Raw genomic sequence first — 24,963 nt, 5'->3', positions numbered from 1 at the left:
TCACCACACAATCAAATTCACACTACGGATCTCATATCCGATACATCATCACACAATATACTCCTTTTTATAAACAACTTTGCTAAGTCGGCTAAGAACCTTTGGAACAATTTCCTAGGTTCATTGAATCTAGTCAATCTTGCTCATCATACTTTCCTTATGTCAGAAAAACATAACACAACACAAAAACATAACATTATGTCTACCAATTTATCGATCTAAGTAACTTTGCTCTACCGGTTTTGTGTTCTTCATGACTGACTTCTCAAAACATCATAACTCGCTCATTCCATCAAATTTGTTGGTGTGGTTCCTATCATAGACTCCTACCAATGTCATGTTCATACATTCCAAACTGCAACACTTAACTCTTCACCAATCTTCTGTATCAGTCGCTTGATCATAGCACTATCCCTATTTACCGGTTTGATGTCTTGTTTACCGGTTCACTATATAACTACTTCCACTACCGGTTAGGCTTTACCGGTTGGACTAAATGAATTAGATGACTAAAAAAACATGGTTTCCATCAATGACAACACAAAACAATTCATCAATCAACCTATTACACCATAGCATCATCATCAAGCCAACAATCTCCCCCTTTGGCATTGATGGCAGCAACACTTAGGAAAATTTTGTCTAAGTGTCACATTACAAAAATTATGACTCATGACTCAAATACATAACATGACTCCCCCTTAGCAATTGCATGTTATTACAAAAATTATACTACATCCCTTTACAAAATTTTGACCTTTTATACTACTCCCCCTTTGACAACAATGACAAAGGTAAGAAAATACATGAAAAGATAAATGTAATATATAACAAAATTTGCATTACCAAATATATATAGGAGTTCAAAATGTTTTACAATGTTATCTTATGAAATACATCTGCAAAACTAGACTTCAAAAGTGTCAAATCATTGTACCAAGTCTCCAAAAGTGTCCCTGTTATCTCGGTATGTGTCTGGATCTGAGATGCAAGCTCTTCCATGGCATCAAGTGTTCTCATCTCCAATGTAGCCAAAATTGCTTCAGTCTCCTTGTAGCCTCTCTATAAAATTTCAATCTCAGGGACTAATAAAGTTTGTAACTCCTACAGTGAAGTTGTCATTTTTACCTATTCAGCTTCATAAACCGTAAGCTTATGTTGTAGTGCAACAACTGATCTACCAAAATTGTTAGCACCTCTGTGCCTGATTAGATCCGCTTCAGTTCTTCTTCTAACACCAACTAATCATCAATACAGAGCTTCTTCTTTCACCGCATAATCAAATTCACAATACAAATATCATATCTGATACATCATCACACAATATACTCCTTTTTATAAACAACTCTGCTAAGTCGGCTAAGAACCTTTGGAACAATTTCCTAGGTTCATTGAATCTAGTCAATATTGCTCATCACGCTTTCCTTATGTTGGCAAAACATAACATTATGTCTATCGGTTTACTGATCTAAGTAACTCTTCTCTATCGGTTATGTGTTCTTCATGACTGACTGCTTAGAACATCATAACTCGCTCATTCCATCAAATCTATCGATGCAGTTCCGGTCATAGACTCCTACCAATGTCATGAACATATATTCCAAACCGCAACACTTAACTCTTCATTGATCTTCCGTACCAATCACTTGATCATAGCATTGTCCCTATTTACTGGTTTATTGCCATGTTTACCACTTCACTGTATAATTGCTTCCACTACCGATCAGGCTTTACCGGTTGGACTAAATGACTTACATAACTAACAAAACATGGTTGTCATCAATGACAACACAAAACAAGTCATCAATCAACCTATTACATCATAGCATCATCATCAAGCCAACAAAACAAACCTCTTTCTTCTAAATGGAAGACTACATGAAAACCTCTTAATTCGAGATGAGAATGGTTCTCCATACTCTTATGGGTCATCAATGAAATATTATGTATATAAATATACATAAAGTATGGTGGCAATTTGAAATAACAATGAAATATTATGTCACTGTTGGAACTAACCAAGGAACAATACTTCAATAATTCCAAGACTACAATAATATCTTACAGAAAGTTACAAATTTCAATCCTCGTATTTGAGGAACACACCTTAATACATGTTGAGCTATTGTATCACTTATTAGAAGCATATAAAATTATTTATATAAATTATATGTTGATCATTTCACTGCTTTATTAGTCCTAATGTCATCTTGTCTTTATATGATGCTCCACCCCCTTTTCATTGAATTATTTGATATTTTAAGTACATATTGAAATAAGTTTTCTACCATATACTTTGTGAAAGAAATTTGCACAATCCCACAAAAACGATTAAATGCAAGCAACTTTGTCTAGAATTATGTTAGGATTTAGGTGTCATCAACTTTGTGAATCTTTTAATTTATTATTTTCCTAATATCTATTTTAATTTACCCATAAGAGGTTAAACAACTTAACCAACAATGGTGAAAGAGACCATTTAAAGGCAGAGTTACTTTTACCATTTTTCCTCGGGGAAAAGGACAAAATAGCTAGGTGAGCCCTTTTAGAAGCTTTTTTTTTTAGTTGGTTGGACACTTATAAGTGGTTGTAAGAGCATCTATGACAGTTATGATAGTCATTATTGATTATATGACAATATTTATGACAATCCTTACATAGGTGTCCATGCATGAAAGATGTCTTATGATAGTTGTAAGAGCATATGTAAAAGGCTATTTTGGGTGTTTTTAACTCATTTCAAGGAGATGGATGTGAGTTATCCGAGATGGTTTTGTAGCTTGTTGTTTGGTGATACCATGGTGCTATTCATCCTCACAAATCTACATAAATTAGGGCCTTACACTAGAGTTATTCATTCAGTATTGTTTAGTTTTTAGGATAACAAAGTGTTGTCAAATATTATAGAGGTCTACAAGAGAAGTGTATTGCTATTGTAATCTTCATTTGATTAGTAATATACTTGCCTCTTTCTATGGTGGAGTATTTTCCCAAAAATATTTCTCCACATAAATTTGGTGTTTCGTGTGTTATGGTTTTCTTCTTCTTGCTTTGATTCTACAATCACTTTGTTAAGGGTTCATCTTTAGTTTTAGATTTGCAATAATATTCATTTAAAGTTCATATTGCAAGCTTTCTTCACCTTGTTTTACAACAAATTATGTTTAAGTTTTTTTTCTAAAATTGGTTTAACACGAGTGGCTTTATCTGAAAGTGTGACTATAAGCTTCATTTAAAAATTGGTTATATAGTGTCGGTATGCATTTCACTATTTGCTAGCAAAACTAATTGCATAACTTTAAAACAACACTTTCTTCATAGGGCACTTCTCTTTGTGTTGATTTCTCTTTGATGAAACAAAATATTTCTTCGAACAGCCTCTTCATGTGCTAAGTGCATCTTTTGTAGAAACAAAAACAATATGACTTTTTCCACAAAAGGAAACACATTACAATCAAATCTATAACACTGGTCCTCACATCAATAAACCCACATACCAACAACCACACTTTTGAAATTTTTCATGCTTGCCTCTCTCCAACTAGTTTATTTCTCCACTACTACACTAGAAACCATTTGACTAGTTTTCCTTGGCCAAATAAACTTATAAATTAATTTGATATCAGTGAGGAAAGTTTTGTGACATTTTTTACCTCCCTTTACAATAACTTTTAAGCAATAGTCAAAGATAATTTATCACACGTTATTTACTACAAGATGGAAAAATTGAATAGATATATGTTGAAACATTACAACATAATTTGCATTCCATCATTGTAACTTGGCTTCATATTCACAAGGCAACCATACAAATTAATATGTCCTTCAGCTTATCCTTCAGTAATCACCAAACCTCTTTGATACCTTATCCAGATGGTAAACGATCCAATTCATAGGCATAAACAATGTAAGTATAAATCATTCAATCATAAGATTATTCTTACATTGCAAGCAAAAGCTTATGACGCCAATTTTTCCCCATCAACCAACTCAATTACTGAATTGATGGTAGCAAAAATTGTAATAAATAACAATTTCTCACTTGTCACTTTTGTGAATTTTTTCAATCAAGAAATGCAATTTTGGATAATATTTTCTCATTTTGTTTTGTATATTTTTCCCCTTTTTTGTTATTTTTTATCATAGTTAGAAGACTCAGACTCAGCAACCTGATTTTTAACTTGAACTCGGACTCGGCAAAAACTCGACCAAGACTCGGCAAATAGAAAAACCTAAGAAATTCAAAGATTTCTAATGACTTTAAACTTGTTTCATGCATTTTTTAAAAAATAAACCTCAAAGACACAATAATCTCATCAAATACAAGCTACTTTGAACACATACACAAGTTTGCATTCATCATATAAGTATAAATGCAAATTTTAGGCTTGAGTTGAAGGAAACAAGCTATACTAAAGAACACATTATAAATACAAATAGTGTCAAATGTCTAAAATATTCATGAAATATGAAATCCATGTCATCAAAAGGTCAAAACATATATCAACATAAAAGCTAGAGCCCAAAAGTCTAAGGCTCGGAGGAGACAATATCACTCGACCCCGCAACTATCCTACGTGTGTGCCTAAAAGAGGTCTTCGAACATTCTGCAGCCATGATCTCTGCCTGTGTCTCAAGCTCGGCCTCACTGACATCAACATCCTCATCTGCATCATTCTCGGGCTCGGGGTCCCCCAATGGGTCTCTTCGTGCTCTAGCCTCCTCCTCTGCCATCACTACTGCCTCTGCCTCTCGATCCACCTGATCAACCCAATCAAAGTCTTCATCATTGAACACATGATCAACCTCAGTGTCTCACTCTGCCTGTGGATCAACCTCCTCTAAACTGATAGGAGATGTGTCACTGCCCAAGATTTGTATGTGATGGAGGCGAAGGTTGTAATGAACATACACAAGATCATTCAATCTTTGCACTACCAACCTATTGTGCTTTTTTGAGTGAATATGCTCGAACATGCTCTAATTGCGCTCACATCCTGAAGCACTACATGTTTGGCTCAAGATATGAATTGCAATCTTCTGTAGAATTGACACCTTATTACCAAACATCTCCCACCATGCATCTGAAACGAAAAATAATAAAAAATCATTATTCTATAACTTTGAGTTTACGATAATGGTAATAGAATCATAGATAGAAAAGATTAAGATTTAAATTTTAAACTACACCTTGATTAGATTTTTACCTGGCATCATTTGTGTTCGATTTTGCTTGCCTATGTCTCATGAGAAGAAGTCTCCTTGTGCATTCCTAAACATCTCTAGTATCTCATGGACTATGTGTTCCAACTGATGAATCCAGTGACATTCACTCTACAACTTCATATAGCCCACTCCACACCTCGTCATTGACCTTGAAATCTAGATGGAATTGGAACGTCATATTAAGGTAGTAGGCAGTTGAATGTATAAGCATGTGAAGCAGATTGTGTCATTGTCAATCAATGGCCTCCCATATGGAGACCATATAGCCCGATTCCCTAAATAAATGGCTCTAATGGCCTCCTTCACCCTGTCCATGCCCTCATAAATGTAGCCCATTGCGAGTTTCTCTCCATGAGCAACTCGTAGGAGAACAAGAAGAGGCTCTATGAACTATGATCACAAGTTGAAAGTTAAAAACATTAAGCTCTAAGTTTTAAATTTTACATAAACATGTGTGAATAAAAATAAGGAAATGAAATGAAAATGAGAACCAAAAAAATAGATGATTACTCGCACAATCTTCCTAGTCGGTTGCCAAAAGCTATGCTCATCAAAAACTCGATCAGTTGTCTCAATCCCTATAGTGGTCTTTGCATATGATGATGTTGTCCACTCCTCACTTACAAACATGCATTTCAATCTCGCATTGGACTGAAGCAAGGATTCCAACGTGAAAAAATTTGTTGCAAATCGAATAATTCCTGAATGAGCCAACTCTTTCTTATTTGTGGAATTTTCCATAAAGTTGAGGACCCATGCATGATTATATATGTATTTACAAATATTCCTTCCAATCTCTACACATGTTTTAATCCATGGAATTTTGCCAAGATTGTCCAATATGAGGTCAAGGCAATGAGCAGCACAAGAGGCCCAAAACAAGGTGGGGTGCCTCTCCATAAGAAATTTACCTGCAACAACATAATTTGTTACAGTATCCGTCACTATTTGCACCACATTCTCCTCACCCACGTCCTCCAACACCCCACAGAGATACTCAGCATTTTTATATTCCCTGAAGCATCAATTGACTTCAAGAACACTGTGCTACCTAAGAAAAAAAAATGATTTAATAAAATAAAAATTAAAAACCTTAATCACTAAATCAATAATAAATATATTTTACAAAATACAAAGTACAATTACCTGATGAGGAGACAAGAATTCAATAGTGTTCTATTTCTTCTGTCAGACCAACCATCAATCATGATGGTGTAACCCTTCCTTCATATCTCGCATTGTTCGGCAATTTTGGCTTTAACATCAGCTATCGTTTTACTCAAAATAGGGTCTTTTATCTCCTCATCATTAGGGGCTTTGAACCCCTGACCACAAACAGTAATGGCATATAGAGACCTAAAACAAATTAAATAAATGGAATAAGTATTTACTATTAAGTTTTACTTGTAACTTTAAAAATTAAAATAATTAATGTGGCATACTCTTAAATTTTCAATTTCTTAAAAGCAAAAAAATTAAGACATAGAAATCAAAATAATAATGAATACCTAGTTGCATGAAATGGAACGTTATTATAGAACCAAAAGTCTCCAATTGCAATTTTCGCAACATCATGCTTCCCTTTATTCCAACCAATGCTCTCAAGCGATGGTTGGGCACTCAGAGGCATGCGTGGAACAAAAAGAGTCTAATGTAGATTTATTTTTACGAATCCGAGGCTCAATTCTCACACTCGCACTACCATATTTTTAGATGCAGGGAATGGAGGGTAAGGATTTGAAGAAACCTCTCCACCAACGACTCCCATTTCTTCTATTTGCTTCTTTTTTAATTTGTTTTTCTTTTCAAATCCCTTTAATTGAACTTGCACTTCACATATAGCCTTAGAGGGTGTTGTTTTGCATGGTTTGGCATCATAGCATTATATTTATGCAATGTGATATTTCAACCGGTTAATACATCCCCCATCATATTTTGTTTTGCAATGAATACATGTTACCTTCTTTTTTTTTTATCTAGAGATGCCATGTTTCCAAGCCTTATCATTTCTAACTGGAGTTGCCTTTGGGGCACCACTTCCATTACCAATAGGCTGAGACATTATATTGCAATATATTTTAAATGAAAAAAATTAGTATAATGTCTATTATTCTAATTAAGTTAAAACTTAAAAATAAATAATAAAAAACAAAACTAGGGTTTCAACTTTCATATTTTTTCCATCAATATAAAATAAATAAATAAATACAGATGTAAAAAAATAGAAATATGACTATAAGAAAATTATAAAAATAAATAAAAATGAAGTTCCTCTTTAAATTTGCTCCAAAATTGAAGAAATGCACTTTCAAAGAGACCTCTTCCAAATCCTTCTTTAACTCTTTTAAGTGCTTGAATGCAACCTACTAACTTGCACAAACAATCAACGATTGCAATTTCCTCTTAGTGCCTCTATTTTTTTGCTCAAATCCCTATTTTTCTCTCCTTGTGTTTGCATACAAGAAAAATGACTTTTTAGGGTAAGAAAATATATTCACCTTTTATTCCACTTGACTTTATTTTATTTTTCTACTAGGGACTCGGCAAGTCTGTCGAGTCTAAGAAACTCGGCGAGTCTATGCAAACCCGGCCAGACTTGACTGAGTACAAGTCTAGGGTCCTTTGGACTTGGCAGAGGTGACCCACCTCGAGACTCGCCGAGTCTGGGCCAGACTTTGGGAGTCTTGAACTCTATTTTTTACAAAGCAGATTGTCCAAGTAAGCTGGCCTTTTATTCTGCTTTTTCCCTTTTCCCCATTTTGACTCTCAATTTTAACTGCTTTTTTTAAAATAGCTTTAACTTTTAATGTCAATTTATAATATTTACTGCTAAGACCAAACCTACCCAAACTAGCATGACATATTAGTATTAATTATCTGTGACCTAATCATTGATGTAATATTTCTAACAGAAGTCCATATAAAGAGTATTGAGTATTGGAGTGTATCATTGAACTGACATTGCATATTGCAGAAGAACATCCATTCAAATAATAAAATTATCGATGCCATAAATTACAGGATGCAATCTATTTTTGGGAGGGGTTCAATCAATAAATACAATTATACCTGCAACTGCCACACCATTTGTGGGCAATCATTTCTTCAACACAACATAAGCAGCTGTGATTGCCAACAAAATGCTGAAGTATGTGGTCAGTTCAACCAAGGCAAGGTAAATTCTCATTCACTGGCATCTAATGAGTTACACTGTCAGCCAACACAACAAAAAGTATGAAATATGCGTCAAATGACTTCATGCACTCGCCATACCACATTTTTTGAATAGTTCATTTTCAGAAAACTAGAGTACATTGGGGAGAATTTTTACAAAGCCAACACAAGAAATCTTAAATTGATCCTTATTAATAAAATGTCCATAAATGGATTTTGCATTGTTATTCAATTTACACCAGAGTGATGTAATATAAAATAATATTACAATATTGTAAGGCCATTGAAGGTGCCCAGTAATCCTCCATGCTCTTAAATGGAACCATTACATTTTCGTATACTTTTTCAGCGGATGCAATAACTGCAAACCACTACACTTTGCACAGTTCTCATTGACAAGAAAACTTAATTCCATATCAGCAAATTTTCTTAGATCCGACCTTTTCAAAATTCCTTCACAAACAGTAGTTGCACATCTGGAGCTTTCAGTAAATGGTGCCTTTCCAATACATAATAATAATAAACCCTTGCAGGCATCCATGCACCTAACAAGAATTTCTCTTTACAGGGTTCTCTGATCAGCCATGGAGAGAATTTAATGAATGCGGGCAGTTTCTTTTTTTAATTATGATACAATTGAACATATAGTTAGCTGACAGCAAGCTCAACTTGTTCCACTGGTTCCAATTGCTCTTCGATGTTTTGTAAAGGATCTAATGTTTTTTTTATCTCTTGGGCATTAAGGGTTTCCTTGTCCAGCAAAGCATTTGCAAGTGCATGTAATGACGCTTCGTGCTGCAAAACACGAAAATAATTCTTAAATTGAGATGAAAATATCCTCCAACCAAAATAAATACATGTATCTACTAAAAGAATCAAAGAGATGCACATGAATGACAATGCACAGTACCAAAACAGGTACATGAGAGAATTTCACTAACATGATAAGCTGAATCAAAAAGCTGCACATCAAAGATCAAGAACTGCCTGGTACCAAGTGGGATTCAAAATTCAATACAAATTACAAGCATATTCAGAGTACTCATCTATTTATGCAAGCCCAACCGCAACATCCCAAACTCTGACAATAATAATCAGCAAAATTTCCACTTTACAAATTTTGTTTGAAAAATAGAGTATACACACAATTGTTCTGTATTTTGGCTGGCATTTTCAAGATTCCTACTTCATTCAAGGCATATATCAACATAAACTGGTGCTAATTAACAGTTTTTTGAAGATGGGCATATCTATTTCTTTTAAGCCAACAACGATGACATGCTTTGATAGTTTGGTAGGGAGGTTCTTGGAAAAAGAATTTAGGTGTCATTCAGCCTCAAATCTTTTTGGGAAAGGATAGTTGATATTAAGATGCAAGAATTCTTCTTCACTTCTTTTGCTGTGGGCACATGTTTGGATAAATACAACCTCAATTTTCTATTGGGCAGTTTTTATGCATGTGCATTTTTTGAATTGAGACGAGCCTAGTGACATTGTCTAGATGAAGCATTTTTTTTGGTTCCTTCTTGATTCTTCTTCCAATTGGATCAGACCCTCCGTGGTGATTTGCCAAAAAGCTCAGTAAGACAGAGTTGAGAATCCATCAGGATCAAAGGAATGAGATATTTTATTTAGCTCCTCACTAATTGTTCTGGGTAGTGTTGTGACCTAATTCACACATCGCCCCATCACACATGGGGACCCCCTATTTTCGCTTTTTAGGGTTCTGTCTTCACTATGCATTTTCATAAATCTTCATTTTGAGAGAGTTTAAGAGTTAGAGTTTTGAAGTCATCCTGAGCCTAATTGAAAAATCTTCCTCACAATTGCATTTAAGTGTTGTCAAAGTGTTCACAAAGTTCGAAGGACGAGGATCGCAATTGCTTTCGGTCATTTCTGACAACCTGCTATTTTTAGAAATTTTTGTTTTTCCTGTTTTTTTTTGTTTTATGAAAGTGGCATATGGGTTTTGTTCTTCGAATCATTCTATTACTACCCATTTTGTCGAAATTTGAAAATCTCGCCTCTAGATATAAAAAGCAAGGCTTCGAATTTTATTTTTTTTCTAGGATTAGGGTTTTGTTCTTTAGATCATTTTGATCCTGCCCATGTCTTCAGATTTGAAAGATTTTGCTTCTAAGTGTAAAAAGCAAGAGTTTGAATTTTTTTGCTTTTTTCTAAGATTAGGGTTTCAATCCTCATGCCAAATTATTCCTACCCATGTTCTCAGATTTTGAAAATTATGTCTTTTAAGGGTAAAAGCAAAATGCAAACCCTAATTAGGGTTTTGTTCAAGAAGATCAGCCATTTTATCATTACCCATGTTCTCAGATTTCAAAAATGAAGTTTCCAAGTGCAAAAAGAAAAGTGGAAATCCAAATTAGGGTTTTTGTTCCAGATAAACCAGCAAGGTATGAACATGGCATGAAGACTGTTGATCAAGTTCAAGGTTAAGCAATTGGGAATGGCACATTAAAAGTTTTGCCCAAGTTGAAAAAAAAAAGGCAGATAAGTTTGACAAGACTCAAGGTTAGGCAAGTGGAATGGCAGATGATCAGTCAAAATAGTCCAAGGATGTCAAGCATGGAAGATTAAGCATAATCAATGTCTGCCAAGGCATAGGAGAGTTGTCCAAGTAAAATTGTCCGACAAATGTTAAACTCCTACCAAGGGTTAACTAATCCATGGCAAGAGTTACTCAAACTCCTACCTAGTGTTAAGCTTATTCATACACAAAAATGTCTGACAATCTTCTAAGTGCACCTCATGTTCAAGCTAAAATTGTCTGACAGAAGGCAAACTCCTACCAAGGGTCAACTAACTCATGGTGAAAGTTAACAAACTCCTATGTATGGTCAAGCTTGGATCAAAGAAGAAATGGCTAAGTGTATGCAACTTTCACCATATCCAACACCCTCCAAAGTCCACCCTGTCCTAGGATTGACAAAGTCTGCCTTGATGAAGCATGGGACAAGGAATATAAAGTTCGCTCAAGAAGACATGTCAAGCATTCTTTCAAGTTCGCCTAAGGTTGACAAAGTCCGCCTAGGGAGAAGAAAGTGTAAAGTGTGTGGCACAAGCAAATAATAATATAAGTCCAAATTCTTTCCAAGTTCGCCTAGACAAGAAGGCCTTCCTAGTTGGCAATGAAAGATGACACGACATTTCAAAGGGGGTGAAATTGGCAAATGTGATGACTTGGCATTTAAAACAATTAAAGTCAATTAAAAAATGTGACATGTCAAAATCATATTCTAGAAAGAAAAATAAACTTCTAGAATAAAGCAAATAAAACTTTCTACAAAGCCTCCAAGGAGAAGTTCGAACTTCTTAGAAGAAGAATAGAGCATTAAAACTTTCTAAATTTGCAAACTCCCTTCTAGAAGAAAGCAATGAAGAGTTTGAACTTCCTAAAGAACACTTAGAGCAATAAAACTTTCTTAAAATTACTTCCTTGTGTGCCAAGCAAAAGGTTAAGATAAAGCTTCTAGAAGTCTCCAAAAAACTATAAAACAAGGTTTTATTTCATTAAAGACTTCATTATTTGCCTATCAAAGAAAGTTCGAACTTCTAGAAGATGGGATTAAGCTTCTAGAAGCCATCAAAGAGGCTATAAAAGAAGGTTTCATCCTATTGAATTTCTCAAGTTTTATTGGATGTATTTTCATGTATATATCTGATTCAATATGATACTTGCATTCTTGGAATTCTATGTGTTTTCAAATTGAATAACATTATACTATATATATTCCTTTGGAGAGGCATGTACTTGAGCAGACATGTCTCTCCTTTAATTATAATAATTTAATCAATATTATAATGTTTCATCAATCAATTATTAATTTAGAATAATATAATAGATTAATATTGAATATTAAATTTTATATGATTAATAATAATATAATAATATAACATAATAATATATTATTATTAATCAACATATATTATATGTATTCTAAATGATCATTCGACTGAAGCTACAAACATTAACACTCCCTCTTAGCTAGGGAGGATGATTAGACAGAATGTGTAGTGATCTCCCATGTCAACACTTATGGCCCTCACCATAGCTACACAAAACATAAGTGTTTCACCTCCAATAGTGAAAATCCCTCTCAATCACTATGATCGAAATTGTCACAAGTTGACTGAACCATCTGCTCCCTCTGAAGCTCAAGTTCTTGTATCAACCTCTTGTCCTGTTTTGAAATGTCAGACTCCCTCTGCATTTGGTCTCAATCATCAATTCGTTTATAAGAATCAATTTATTTCTCCCTTTAATTCAATTTTATTGTGCTTTCATCCTAAAGGTATGTCAGAGAGAGATTACAAATAGCTCATAAACTAAATTATTTCGAACAGAAATACCAATGATAGAAGCATACAAGATTTTACTAGCCAATATTATAGCATAAATTACAAACTCAATAATTCATGTGCCTTAATAAAACATGAAATACTTATCTTAAGTTTAAAACATTTCCTTTCATAAGGTGAGCCCATATAAGAAATATCACGCATGAATCATCTCTCATCATAATTCCCTTTGAATGATGTAGAACATTTTCATAATTTTGATCAACACTTTCATTATGATCTGCCACACACAGTTGTTAATAACTTTTGCAATTTACCACATTTATCCAATCTCTTCGGTGAGATGTTAGAAAATCTAATTACAAACATTTCCTCCAAGTTATAGCCAAATCCAACGGTTAAAACAAAAGTTATGACATTTTTCCCAAAACTGCTAACCCTAGGTAGGGTTTCAAGTGACCTGCACCAAAGTCGTCATATCTTGCACAAAACTTAATCAAATTTGATGAGAAAAACATATTTGAAAACTAGAAACACAGATCTTTCCATCCATATATTATAGTCCTCATTTTGAGGCCAACCAAGGGCTGTACGATGGCATATTTCAGACTGAAAATTCTAAAAAAAAAACTGAATTCTCCAACCCTCTCCAACCTCCAAATTAAACTTCACAGCCCTGAGCTCTGATACCATGTTGATTTTCCCAGGTTTTATTCGATGTATTTTAATGTATATATCTGATTCAATATGATACTTGCATTCTTGGAATTCTATGTGTTTTCAAATTGAATAACATTATACTATATATATTCCTTTGGAGAGGCATGTCCTTGAGCAGACATGTCTCTCCTTTAATTATAATAATTTAATCAATATTATAATGTTTCATCAATCAATTATTAATTTAGAATAATATAATAGATCAATATTGAATATTAAATTTTATATGATTAATAATAATATAATAATATAACATAATAATATATTATTATTAATCAACATATATTATATGTATTCTAAATGATCATTCGATTGAAGCTACAAACATTAACACATCCCATTAACACTTCTTTCTTCAAAGCAAGATTGAATTCTTCCTAAAATTCGCCAAAGGAGCAGCTCCAAAGTTTGATCAGGTTATTAAATTTGCAGCAAGACCAAGGGTTTGAAAGAGGCATTCAAGAAGTGCAGCATATCCTCCAAATTCGCCATTAACAGCAGATTGAAGGTTTGATGATAAGACAATAAAGCTCTCCATATCTTATCATATTCAGAAAAATTCACCATTGTTCATCCTTGAATCTGCTTAAAGAGAGAGATCAATCAAATCTTCACATAGCCTTCTTAGAAATCTTCCAAATCTGCACTTCACCTTGTCCAGAAGACTATCAAATCTGCCCTTGATGAGAAAACAAGACAAATTTGGAGGAAGATACATATCTAAAACTCATCCAAGATCATCATAGACAGCAAATTGAAGATTTGCTGAAGATAAATCCTTTTGACAGATTCCTTGATGATCTTCCGAGTATAAAGCGAACTTGCCTAAGGAAGAGTGAACTCTGCCCTGTCTAGAAGAAAGTAATCTGAATTCACATATTCAAGGGTTTGAAAACTAAATAAAATTGTCTAACTGCTGCAATCCCAATTTGCCATGATTAGCAAGGTTGAAGATAGCAGATTGAAGCTTTAAAAGCCATCCAAATCCACCTTGGAAAGGAAAGATTGCTCAAGTTTGATCCACATGACCTTCCAAGCATAATACGAACCTGTCCATAGCATGTAAATTCCACCAAGAAAGAAGGCATTCAAGTTGGAAGTTTGTCTCACAAAACATGGCCTAACATATTCTCATCTAAGTCCGCCTAGGGTTGGACAAATGAAGCATCACACAAAAATGAAATAAAAGCTATGACAGGAAGAAAGACAAATTGTCTGATCCATCTTGAAATTCACCATGGACAGCGAGCACAATATCGAAACAACTCCCAAAATTCGCTAAGTACAAGAAGGATGGTTCATGACAAAAGGACGTATGATTGTCCAAGCTCACCAAGAGATGATGGATGAAGATTCACCTAAGGATAACTGTCCAAAGGTTCTTCCAAGAACCGATCCAAGACAATCCAAGACATGAATTGGCAAGACAAACAAGATTCAAGTTCGCCTAAGGGAAAAAAAGTCAAAACAAATTGAAAGATGATTGTCCAATTGACATGAAACATGCCAAGATAGGATGTGCAAATTAAAAATATATTTCCTTCAAAATCACAAACCCCAAGGCATGAAGAAATTGTCCAAACCCTTGCAAGTCAATCATACACTGACACATTGATTCATCCAAGCAAAAATGGAATATGTGAAGACACCTAGCCAGAGACTTAAAATTGAGAATGAATTTTGCCATTCTGATCATAATTCACAAAATATTTTCAATTCTCAACACTTAAGAAAATTTTGTCAAGATTCAAAATTTCTAGAAAGTTCTAGAAGATTCCTCGATAAATCAAATTTTTGAGAGAAGAAATTAAACTTTCCATTTTGGAAAGATTAAAAAAAACAAAAAATTATTTAGAAATTTTAAAAAAAAACAATAAAACAAATCAAAAACTTCTAAATTTAAGAACCCTAAACTCTATGTATTTTCAACCAATTCACTTTCACAATTCATTATTCAGGTTGAAAATTTTGGAGAGCCTTGAAGAGAAGTTTTGTCTCAAATTTTATAAATTTTGGATTTTTGAAGAAAAAATTGTCCAGAGGAACATTCTTCTAAGTGTCAAGGGTTTAGAAATTAAGCACTTTTCTCTGATTTAAAGGCAGAATTTCAGAATCAGAGGTAAATTTCAGTCATAGAGGATTCAAAAACTCAATTTGACTGAATTTCTTCATCTTTCTGTTTTATTTTTCATTAATTTCTTGACCAAACCCTTCAAAGACTTAATCTTTAACAGGTTGAAAGTAAAATTTTCAAAAAAGAATTTAAAATTTGAAAATAACATGGAGTTTTCATGTGTTTTTACAGGTAGCAATCAAGTTCGCCAGCAAGGGAGCGCAGTTGAAGTCCAAACTCAAGTCCAAGTGGAAGAATATCACTGACACAGATCTCGAGCATGTTGATATGGAAGAATTTAAGAAAAGAATGTATGGACATGATGGACACGTTCCTACACCTATTGCTCGCAGGATGATGCAAAACGGAATTGTCCAGGCAGCTAGATTTCCACCAACCAAAGAGTGTGTCGAGTTGATTGTTGAATGTGCCTTGCACTATAAAGCACAATCTAGAGAAATCATTGCACCAGATGGAAGGGTCCTGGCTAATATTTCAGAATTGTCCATCCAGGAGACATTTGGAATACCAAAGCACAGTAAAACCACCTACAAGACTAAAGGACAAGCCCAGAGGATCTATGATAATCAGTTTGAACTTTGTGTTGCGAATGTAAACAAGTCTTGGCTTGAGAAGAAAAGACCTCAAGGAAAAGTGCCAAAGTATTTATTGCATCCATTCTTCAAGGAAGAGTATGGTGATATCATCCTACTGTTGAATAGAGTAATGGGCAGCCCTAAGGGTCATCTATTTGAGACATGGATGAAATCACCTCAGGAAACAAGTTATTCAACTGGTCCCGCTTAATCAATGACAACCTTCATGAACAGTTGATGAACTTGGAAAGGACAAAGACATTCCACATGAGTTCTTACATAATTTATTTGTTGGTTGTAACTTATAGATATTCAGGATTGATTTGCAAAGGCATAGTAGGAGGTGGTGAGAATGAATTTCGATCATATGATTGTTATCCTCAGCTGCAGCTTAAAGAGAAAAGTTTTCGAGCCCATGATGCATTCATGATGTAGATAACAAGAACACTACAAGCAGGTACCCATAACGGACTTTCTCATGAATCTAAAAGTTTGATCGGCTAATATGGATCCTGGTTTATCCAGTTTCCGAAGTTCACTTATATCAGAATCCAAGGTTTCACTGGTCATCCTTACGGATTGCCAATCTACCCAACCAACAAGATGGTCTTGTTGGAAGATCTCATACAGTTGGAAACATATCAGAGTTTCAAAAGGGTAAGGCAGAAGGCAGCCATATCTTTTCCATTCTTCATTGGAAATATGGAAGAATCTTGTTCAACTGCACAGGCAGCTAAGAGTGTCGGGCTTGAAATGCAGTGGTACCCTTTCACCTTCTACCAATCCAAAACCAATTATGATCCTCACAATAACATCAGATTAGTAAAGGAGGAAAGATTCAAACATAAAGTAGATATAGAAGATTTCTGGGCAAATGCTACTGATGAGTATGAAATCAAAAAAAGGTTATCTTCCAGGCTATCTGTAATTTTCATCAAAGAAATTCAACCTTTTCTCATACCGGATCAGTTAGAAGATAATGGAGAGCATACTCAGCCTGGTTTTAATGAGCATACACCTCTTCCTCCTATCAAGTGGTCAAAGCCAGATCATGCAGACTTAACCACCCTGATGCGACCAATCATGAAATATACCAAGTGTTGAGTTAATCAGCAGTGTCACAGGCTGAAGAACAAGAATATAACTTTGACTTATAGTCTAATGGGAGTAGCAAAAGAATATTCTTCAAATGAAGAAGCAACACAAAAAGCCAAACCAAGCGAAAATGCTAAAAGGAAGGGGAAGGCAATTGAGAATGAAGAACTTGCTCAAAAGAAGCAGAAGATAGAACCATCTCGTTCCGCCACATCAAGGAATGAGAAATACATATTTAATATTGATGAATCATTGGCTAAAATAGAAATTCCTTCTTTAGATCATGAAGAAAATGCAGAATCAATCCATCAAGAAGATGAACAGCCACCATCTCCTAGAATCAAAGCATGACACAAATATTGAAGAGGAAGAGTTTCAAGAAGGGATGATTTCTGCTCTTCGGGGGATTGCACGTGACATAGAAACAAAGGATGACCAAGAGGTAGAAGGCATCAAGCAGCCCACTGTTCTAGAATGGCTGAAGGAGAGATTGAAGATGAACACACCAATAGTAGAAGAACAAGAAGAGCACGACATGGCAGATTTCTTGGCCAAGTTAGAACAAACTACTGTGAAGAAACCAGCCAAGATATTTTCTACCATCCAGAGAGATGAGACAGGCAACCACACAGTGCATATAGTTGTGCCTAAGGTGAACAAAGCAAAAGGAGACATTACTCCTCATGAGTTTGAGATCACCACTTTTGACTTAGGCCCAATCACAAAGACCCAAGCAAAAGATGACTTAGATAATTCAGTTGCTTCCATAAAGGAAAAATTGGATGAGGAGACAGAAAAGAAGAATGAGCATAAGAGAGAAGTAGAGCCCCTGAAAGAATATATTCGGCAATTGACCACCAAGCTACTTAATCAAGCCAACCCAGAAGTTCTCTCACTTTTAGATTCGCACCAAACAATCAAAAGTTCTGAGGAAGATGCAATAACAACCAAAGAAGCTAGAGATTGGATAGAAAATATAAAAGAAGCAGCCGCCAAGCTCATAGAAGGAATTGCATCAGCATATGATCAAACTTCTTCTTTGCTTTCCAGGATTGAGAACATAGCAAAAATGTGGGCTGACTTCCAGGATGTCCAAGAAAGAATCATTTCGTGCCTTCGAGAACTCGAAGGAATCTCATCCCAAGAGTTGGTTAATCACAAGATAATTGAAGCAGGGGCTGCTTATGATTTCCACAGTTGGCACTAGACATTGGTTGCATGGAATGAGGTCTTGGAAAAGGTGAAGATTGATGCTGATAAAATAGAAGAACAGATAAGGGCCATTCAGGATAAGATTTTCCTTATAGTTGCAGAAATACTTGAGAAAGAAACCATCTGAGAAAGGGATATGCAATTGGCGAATCTGAAGATCAAAACACAAGACATCTTCTTTGCCATCACAGGACCGGTCTTGAAGAGCAACCTGGCTAAAGCATCGAACCTCCTTTCCATCAGAGATGCCTTTCAGAAGCAACAACTAGACTGAGATTTCACCTTTGCTCTTTGTGCAGATGACTTAGAAGGATTGGAATTCAAGATCAACCTATTGCCACATGTCACGATGGAGGAAGTGGACCAAATTGTGTCCAAGTTCAATGAATATCAGAAGAAAGGGATACAATCCTAAAAAATTGCATCTTGCACCACTTGTCTCCTTTGTAATTGATCTTTGATATTATTTTGGGAAACTCTATCCAGGGTTGGGTTGTTTAGATCTCAGTCGTTGATCTTAAATCAATCTAGGCCATTTATTTTTCTTTCAAAACTCTATATAAACCCCCATTCTCTCATTTCATTGTTGTGGGGAGATTTATGAAATTGTTGCATTGAGTTATTTGAGTAATAAAATATTCATTATCAGTATTGTTTTGAAATCTTTTTATTGCTAAATGGTTGCATGGTTGCATATTCCCCTTCAACAATTAGATTAGATTTGCTTAAGTAATTTGTTTTTAAGTTATTAGATGAATGATAGATCTGATAAGTATTGATTGGTGAAATATTGCTCATACTTTTGTTGGATGGATGATTTCCTTTCAATGTGCAAAGTTAGCCCGAGCTTTTGATATGGATGTTTAACTTCTACTTGGAATGATATTGTTCAATTGTTGGTATTCTTTGTAAGTATAAAAAATCTTAAGCTTAACCTTAGAAGATTGCACTCGCTTTGCGTAGTTGTCCTATGTGGCAAAACAAGGCGTCATTACCAGTTTCATCCAATCTTTACCGTCTCTTGAGTTCATAGGAATAGCTTAGAAGTAGTATAGAATCCCTAAACCCTCATCTTTTTTTTATCTTTTTAGTCCTAAACCAGAAAATCCAAAAACATAGAGCATAAATTGTCAAATCTACCTAAATTCAACTCATGAACGATACCAGTTGACAAGCGTAAGTCCCCCTTGAGATTTTCAGCACACACTACCCAAGCAGCTATCCCACTAAAATTGCTCGTTCGCACATATAGGCCTTGGAGTCACCTTGTGGTCTTTCTCGCAATCTTTGGCACAATTAGCGATTTTGTTCAGGAGAGGATAGAGTATCCTTGTGGTATTTTATTCTAAGTGTTCGGTAGATGATAAAACGTCCACCAATCATTTGAGATGAGGCTAGGAATTTGTAGGAGTGGGATTACTGGGCTTTTTCTGATTCATCTAAGCTGTTAAAAATCAGGATTGACCTAGAGTACTCTATTAAACAGATTGTATTTTTTGAGAGTTTGTGAGAGTTTATCCATTATTAAGGACTATTTCTGCACGCATGTTGGTATGCTACCTCTTCACCGCAAACTAATGGAAATAAGTTGTGTCAACATCCTCTTCAAGGACCCAATCTTCTTCTACCCTCTGCTTCCAATAGCATTTATTTCTCTTGTTTGTCCTCTTGCACTACCAAACTTGTATTGAATCCCTGGTTTAAAATTTGCATTATAAGTGTTGCTAGCTTCTCATGTTTTTTTTATTATTATTATTTAAAAATACTTCAGTCCCAGATTTAGTGTCCCTGGTTCTCCAGGTTTGGTGAATTGTACATGGCATGCCATAGACCCTGGGTTGCTGAAGCCCACCGTTGAGCAACGAGCTCGTAGAATGTTGAGTGGGTTAACACATTCTTTAGATAAAATTTTGTTTAGCTCCTCCTCACTAATTGCTCTGGGTAGACAATATTTTCATCATTTGAGATGAGACTAGGAATTTGTAGGCGTGGGATTACTGGACTTTTTCTAATTCATCTTTGTTAGAAATCAGGATTGACCTAAGTATTCTATTAAACAGATTGTTTTTTTTGGGGAAGTTTGTGAGAGTTTATCCATTGTTAAGGACTCCTTCTGCAGTCATCAACTGCATACCTTTCTTCAAGACTTCATTAAAACTAATGTTTTCCCAATAAAAGTTGTCTTCAAGTTGATGTCCCTTCATCTCCTATCCTTGTATTGTTTTCCATGACTCATAGTTCACTCTATCTCCTACCCTAAAGTACAAAATGAAGCGACTTTTGTGTGAATCTCCTCCACGCCAGGTGCTTCTTCATTCAATTATCTTCACGATTTTCTACAATTTGCAATTTAGCCTTTAGTTTTAAAATTTCCAGCACTATATGTTTTCTTAAGTTTAGGCTTTAACAATTTATTAATTGCATTCATTGTGTTTTTTAAGGTCTTTTATTTTATGTTTTGAAAATAGTTAAGTATAATTTTAACCTTTTTATTATGTTTACTATTAAAGTTCAATTTATTATAATTTATACAGTATAATATTATGCTTATTTTTATCAAGTTTTATTTTATTGATTTTAATTTATTAGGTACATGATTATAACCATAGTTACAAGACTCGGACTTGACAAATGAAATAATCCAAGAAAAATAGAGATTTTTAAGGATTTAAAATTTTTATTATACACCCTTCAATAAATAAACTTTAGAGACACAACAAATTAATCATATAGAAGCTATTTTGATCACATACACAAGTATAAATTGATCACATAAGTATAAAAGTGGAATTTCACTAAAAAAACATCTTTTTAGGTACATAAATATTGACAAATGTTTTATGCATACAAAACTAGTGGATCATGATATCCATGGCAGGAAAAACAAAATTCCCAATATGGAGTCATGAACTATGATAGGAAGAAGCTAGTATCACTTAGCCCAGCATTGCTAGCTCTATGTGGTGTCATGCACTTGTATCTTAAACAAGTCTGCAAATGCAGCTACAACCATAAGAGCATTACTTCATTCATACTCAGTAAACTAGAAGTATTAATGTGATTCAAATACTTGGGATTTAATTGGCAAAAAGTCAAAAGAATAATATAATAATGCATTTGCATCAAACATGGCCCAAAATTATATTTATTTTTTGTTTTTTAAAACTAGAGCAACAGATTGGAGGCAGCACCCCTTATAGGGGATGGGGGCAATGCCTCTAGCACCAAGCCCAAATCAAACCCTTTGAGATCAAATAGACCTTCATGGTGCATGTCATTTTTTAGAGTTTCATCACTTTCAACCAACCTTCAGTAGTTCTCCAAACCCTTCAAAAAACCACTTGAATTTCACACTTTTACTCTTAAGCATTTTCAATGTTTTATTCTTTCCTTTTTCTTCACTAACTTGGCTGAGTCTTCCCAATGGAACTCACCAAGTAACTAGGTCACAGTCATAAGGCCTCATTTGGGTATATCCGCCTTGGGACTCGCCGAGTCGTGTAACTATGGTTGCAACCTTTTTATTGGACAATGGACAGATGGCACAAACAACGCCTTAATCAACTTCCTTGTGGCTTTAGGAAAAAAGTTAGTGTTTTTTTATGTCAATTCATGCCTCTAATGAAGCAAACAAAAATCGAAACCTAGTGCATACTGTTGAATGAAGAAGTGACAAAGTTGGGAGTGAAAAATGTTGTCTAGATAATGGCAGACAATGTAGTTGCATGTGTATGCTAGAAAACATCTACACATAATGCACCTGACTTTGTTCAATTCCCCTGTGCTACCTATTGCATTGATCTTCTATTTGAGAATATAAGGAGACATAGTTGGTTGAAGAATGTGGGAAGACGAAAGGAATGTCACAAAATACAATTTCAACTTTCAACCACACATGGTCATTAAATCCCACAATGGAGCACACTAATGACAAAGCTTGTGCGGTTAAAAGTCACATGATTTGAAACAAATTTCATCACCTTACAAAGTATCACAACCACATTGCCCATCTTAAGTGCATGTTTGTGAGGGAAAAGTGGTTGGAGAGTCTTAAAAACTATTTTTTATGACACATTTGCAGATAGCATGAAGATCATCATCAAGGTATGTTTTCGATCAAAATTTTCAAATTTTTTTCATTTTATAGTGTTACAATTTATTGAATTTGTAAATTTTTAAAATTTAAATTTTCTAATTTTCAATTTTTTATTATTTATTTATTTTAATTTTCTGCTTTTATTTTTATATACTCTCTTGTTTTGGGTGTTAAAATCATTGGTTAGGAATCTATAGTCAGTAGATGGGGATAACAACCCCGTGGAGTATTTATACGAGGGCGTAGATAAGGCCAAAGAAACAATTCAACATTTGTACAGGTTGGATACAAACAAATATGAAACGTTCAGTCACTCAGTGCATTATTATATAAAGGAGGAACCAACAACTCCAATAACATTATAATGCTCCCTCTGCTATTTGAACCCTAAATTCTTTTTATCCACTTCATTCAGAGTAGGTGAAGAGGTTATGTATGGCCTCAAAACATTTATGATATGATGGTCCCTAACAAAAAACTTGAGACATCATACATGATGAGTTATAGATTTATACCAAGGCATACGAGTGATTGGTTTTTTCACCTATATACATTTGAAAGAGAGCCACTCTATTACTGGGTTAAAAACATCTATGTTCAATTATAGTTCCTTGCTTACTTTACCTTTTAAAGATTACAAAAAAATTTACGAAGTTATAGTTGTTGTCCTTGCAAATCTTCAAAATCTTGTGGTGTCATAAATTGTATACCCTTGCAATTTCACACTACATAAAAAACTCCATTTAGAATAAGAAAAGACATCTTGTGAATATGCTATGATTTTGTCAGAACCCTCTCTTTCCAGTGAAATTGAATTGTTCCCTTATTTCTAAGTTTGATTTTCTCAAACATCTACACAACACGTTAGCATCCCACGTAAATGCGAGATTTCACTTACTGTTGGAGAGTTATGTTTCCTAGACTTTGCCAATGTAATGCCCCTGTTAGTTAGGTCAAACTTCGTAGGTGAATTTTAACCTCCTATTTTGGCCTTAAGACCTCTATTTTCAAAAGTAAGAAAGAGAACATTGAATCTATCACACAAACACATTCAAAACAAGTAAGCTCACTGTAACTTGAAGCTTTGGATACAGTATCCTACTAGCATTGGTTATCCTAAAGCTCTTGTGCATGTATTCCTCTCATATAGAGGGTGCAAGACATTCTTACAGCATTCTGAAGAATTATCTCCAAGAGAGTGGCATTTTTTTGGAGAAGTTTCAATGCTGGTTGGATTGTCTCTTGTTTGTTGTGGGAGCTTGGTATCACTGTCTTAATCTAGCATAATTTATTATCTTTCTAGCAACATATTTTATTATTATCCTTTATTCTGTATCTATGATCTTTTTATCTATCTTGGCTGTTCATGGAGGTACAAATACCAAAACAGGGGTTTGACTTAGGCAAGCCTCTAAATAGCCACCCCCAACATTTCTCTCTGCTTATGGTGTTGGCTTTTGTGGAAGCCCTTCATGGAGTCTCTCGCAGATTTTGTGCATTTGGTGATTTCTTTCCGTCTATTTAGCTACTTTTTCAAGTTGTTTCTTTAAGTTATTGTTGTAGTCATACTCTCCTTTGTCGTTTTTAGTACTATTGTCCTCTCGGGATTTGTGCAGGATGAAGTTCGTGGTTTTTTAAGGCTACTATTTATGTCTGTACAAGATGATAGAACATTGCACTGTAGTCCACATGCAAAGCTCATGTTCGCGATAGAGAGCTTGTCTTGGTTACAATTACTATGGATCTGTTCATATAGGATGATAGTGTCACGTGCAACACTCACGTCCGAGACAGAGAACTTGTCCTACTTACAGAGAACTCAATTTTACCTATATTTTTTATCCCTTAAGTTATTTCAGTTCAAATCCATACACAGATTCATATATTTTAACTCATACTCTGTATTTGAAAGTGTGTACGAAAGACATTGTAAAACTTTGTTTTATCTTTTCAATTACCATTACAATTAAAACAAATAAATTGAAAAGGTGTTGTATCTCCGATTTATATGAATATAAGAAGAGAATTAAGCTATTAAAGGACATTTCTCCTTTTTGGATAAGCTCACCTTTCTTCCCCTACATCTTGCCATCCTCATTTTGTCCCAACTGAAGAGCACACAGTTATACTGAGAGGGGGGGGGTGAATCAATATAACAACAATCTTTTACCAATTTATACTTATTCAACTTCAATCACAAGTATATAACTTATCTCATTAACATATTCATTGCACATCAACATTCATATGTGATCTAAATAATATGAACACAAGTAGAACACAAGATATATATGTGGAAACCCTTACGGGAGAAAACCACGGTAAATAAATGCTTTTATATATTTCTTTTTTTAACAATATTTCGTAGGCACCAACCCCTAAGCCTGTTTGTGAGCACCAACCCACTGGAAGCA

General features: G+C 34.6%; 2 protein-coding genes across 3 annotated transcripts in view; both read right to left on the bottom strand.

Annotated features, from left to right (window-relative positions):
* Window positions 1–4,530: 4,530 nt before the first annotated feature.
* Window positions 4,531–6,856, bottom strand: LOC131031175 (uncharacterized). The gene is made up of 7 exons (XM_059208787.1): window positions 6,735–6,856; window positions 6,464–6,582; window positions 6,224–6,277; window positions 5,737–6,137; window positions 5,533–5,616; window positions 5,064–5,084; window positions 4,531–4,761 (listed from the first exon to the last, which is right to left on the bottom strand). The coding sequence occupies exons 1-7, from the start codon at window positions 6,854–6,856 to the stop codon at window positions 4,531–4,533; spliced, it is 1,032 nt and encodes a 343-aa protein (XP_059064770.1).
* A 1,711-nt stretch (window positions 6,857–8,567) lies between these two features.
* Window positions 8,568–24,963, bottom strand: part of LOC131031152 (ATP-dependent zinc metalloprotease FTSH 11, chloroplastic/mitochondrial) — a 150,034-nt gene continuing 133,638 nt past the window's right edge. Inside the window, exon 17 of one of the 2 annotated variants that reach the window (XM_057962194.2) lies at window positions 8,568–9,195. In XM_057962194.2, the coding sequence (XP_057818177.2) occupies window positions 9,049–9,195 (147 nt within the window). In that variant the 3' untranslated portion in view covers window positions 8,568–9,048. Of the gene's footprint in view, window positions 9,196–12,919; window positions 12,998–24,963 lie in introns of those variants that run through there. The other variant, XM_057962195.2, reaches the window with a different exon arrangement.

Source organism: Cryptomeria japonica, chromosome 7, assembly GCF_030272615.1.
Source record: "Cryptomeria japonica chromosome 7, Sugi_1.0, whole genome shotgun sequence".
Taxonomy (NCBI): domain Eukaryota; kingdom Viridiplantae; phylum Streptophyta; class Pinopsida; order Cupressales; family Cupressaceae; genus Cryptomeria; species Cryptomeria japonica.
This window is presented reverse-complemented; position numbering and strand designations above follow the sequence as displayed.

Bases quoted from the DNA above. Each gene is read 5' to 3' on its own strand.
- LOC131031175 (XM_059208787.1), bottom strand. From the start codon at position 6,856: ATGCCTCTGAGTGCCCAACCATCGCTTGAGAGCATTGGTTGGAATAAA. The intron at 6,583-6,734 runs GTATTCATTATT...AATTTGTTTTAG, and splicing joins GTTCCATTTCATGCAACTAG to GTCTCTATATGCCATTACTG. The intron at 4,762-5,063 runs GTAATAAGGTGT...TGGGTTGATCAG, and splicing joins TGCATGGTGGGAGATGTTTG to GTGGATCGAGAGGCAGAGGC.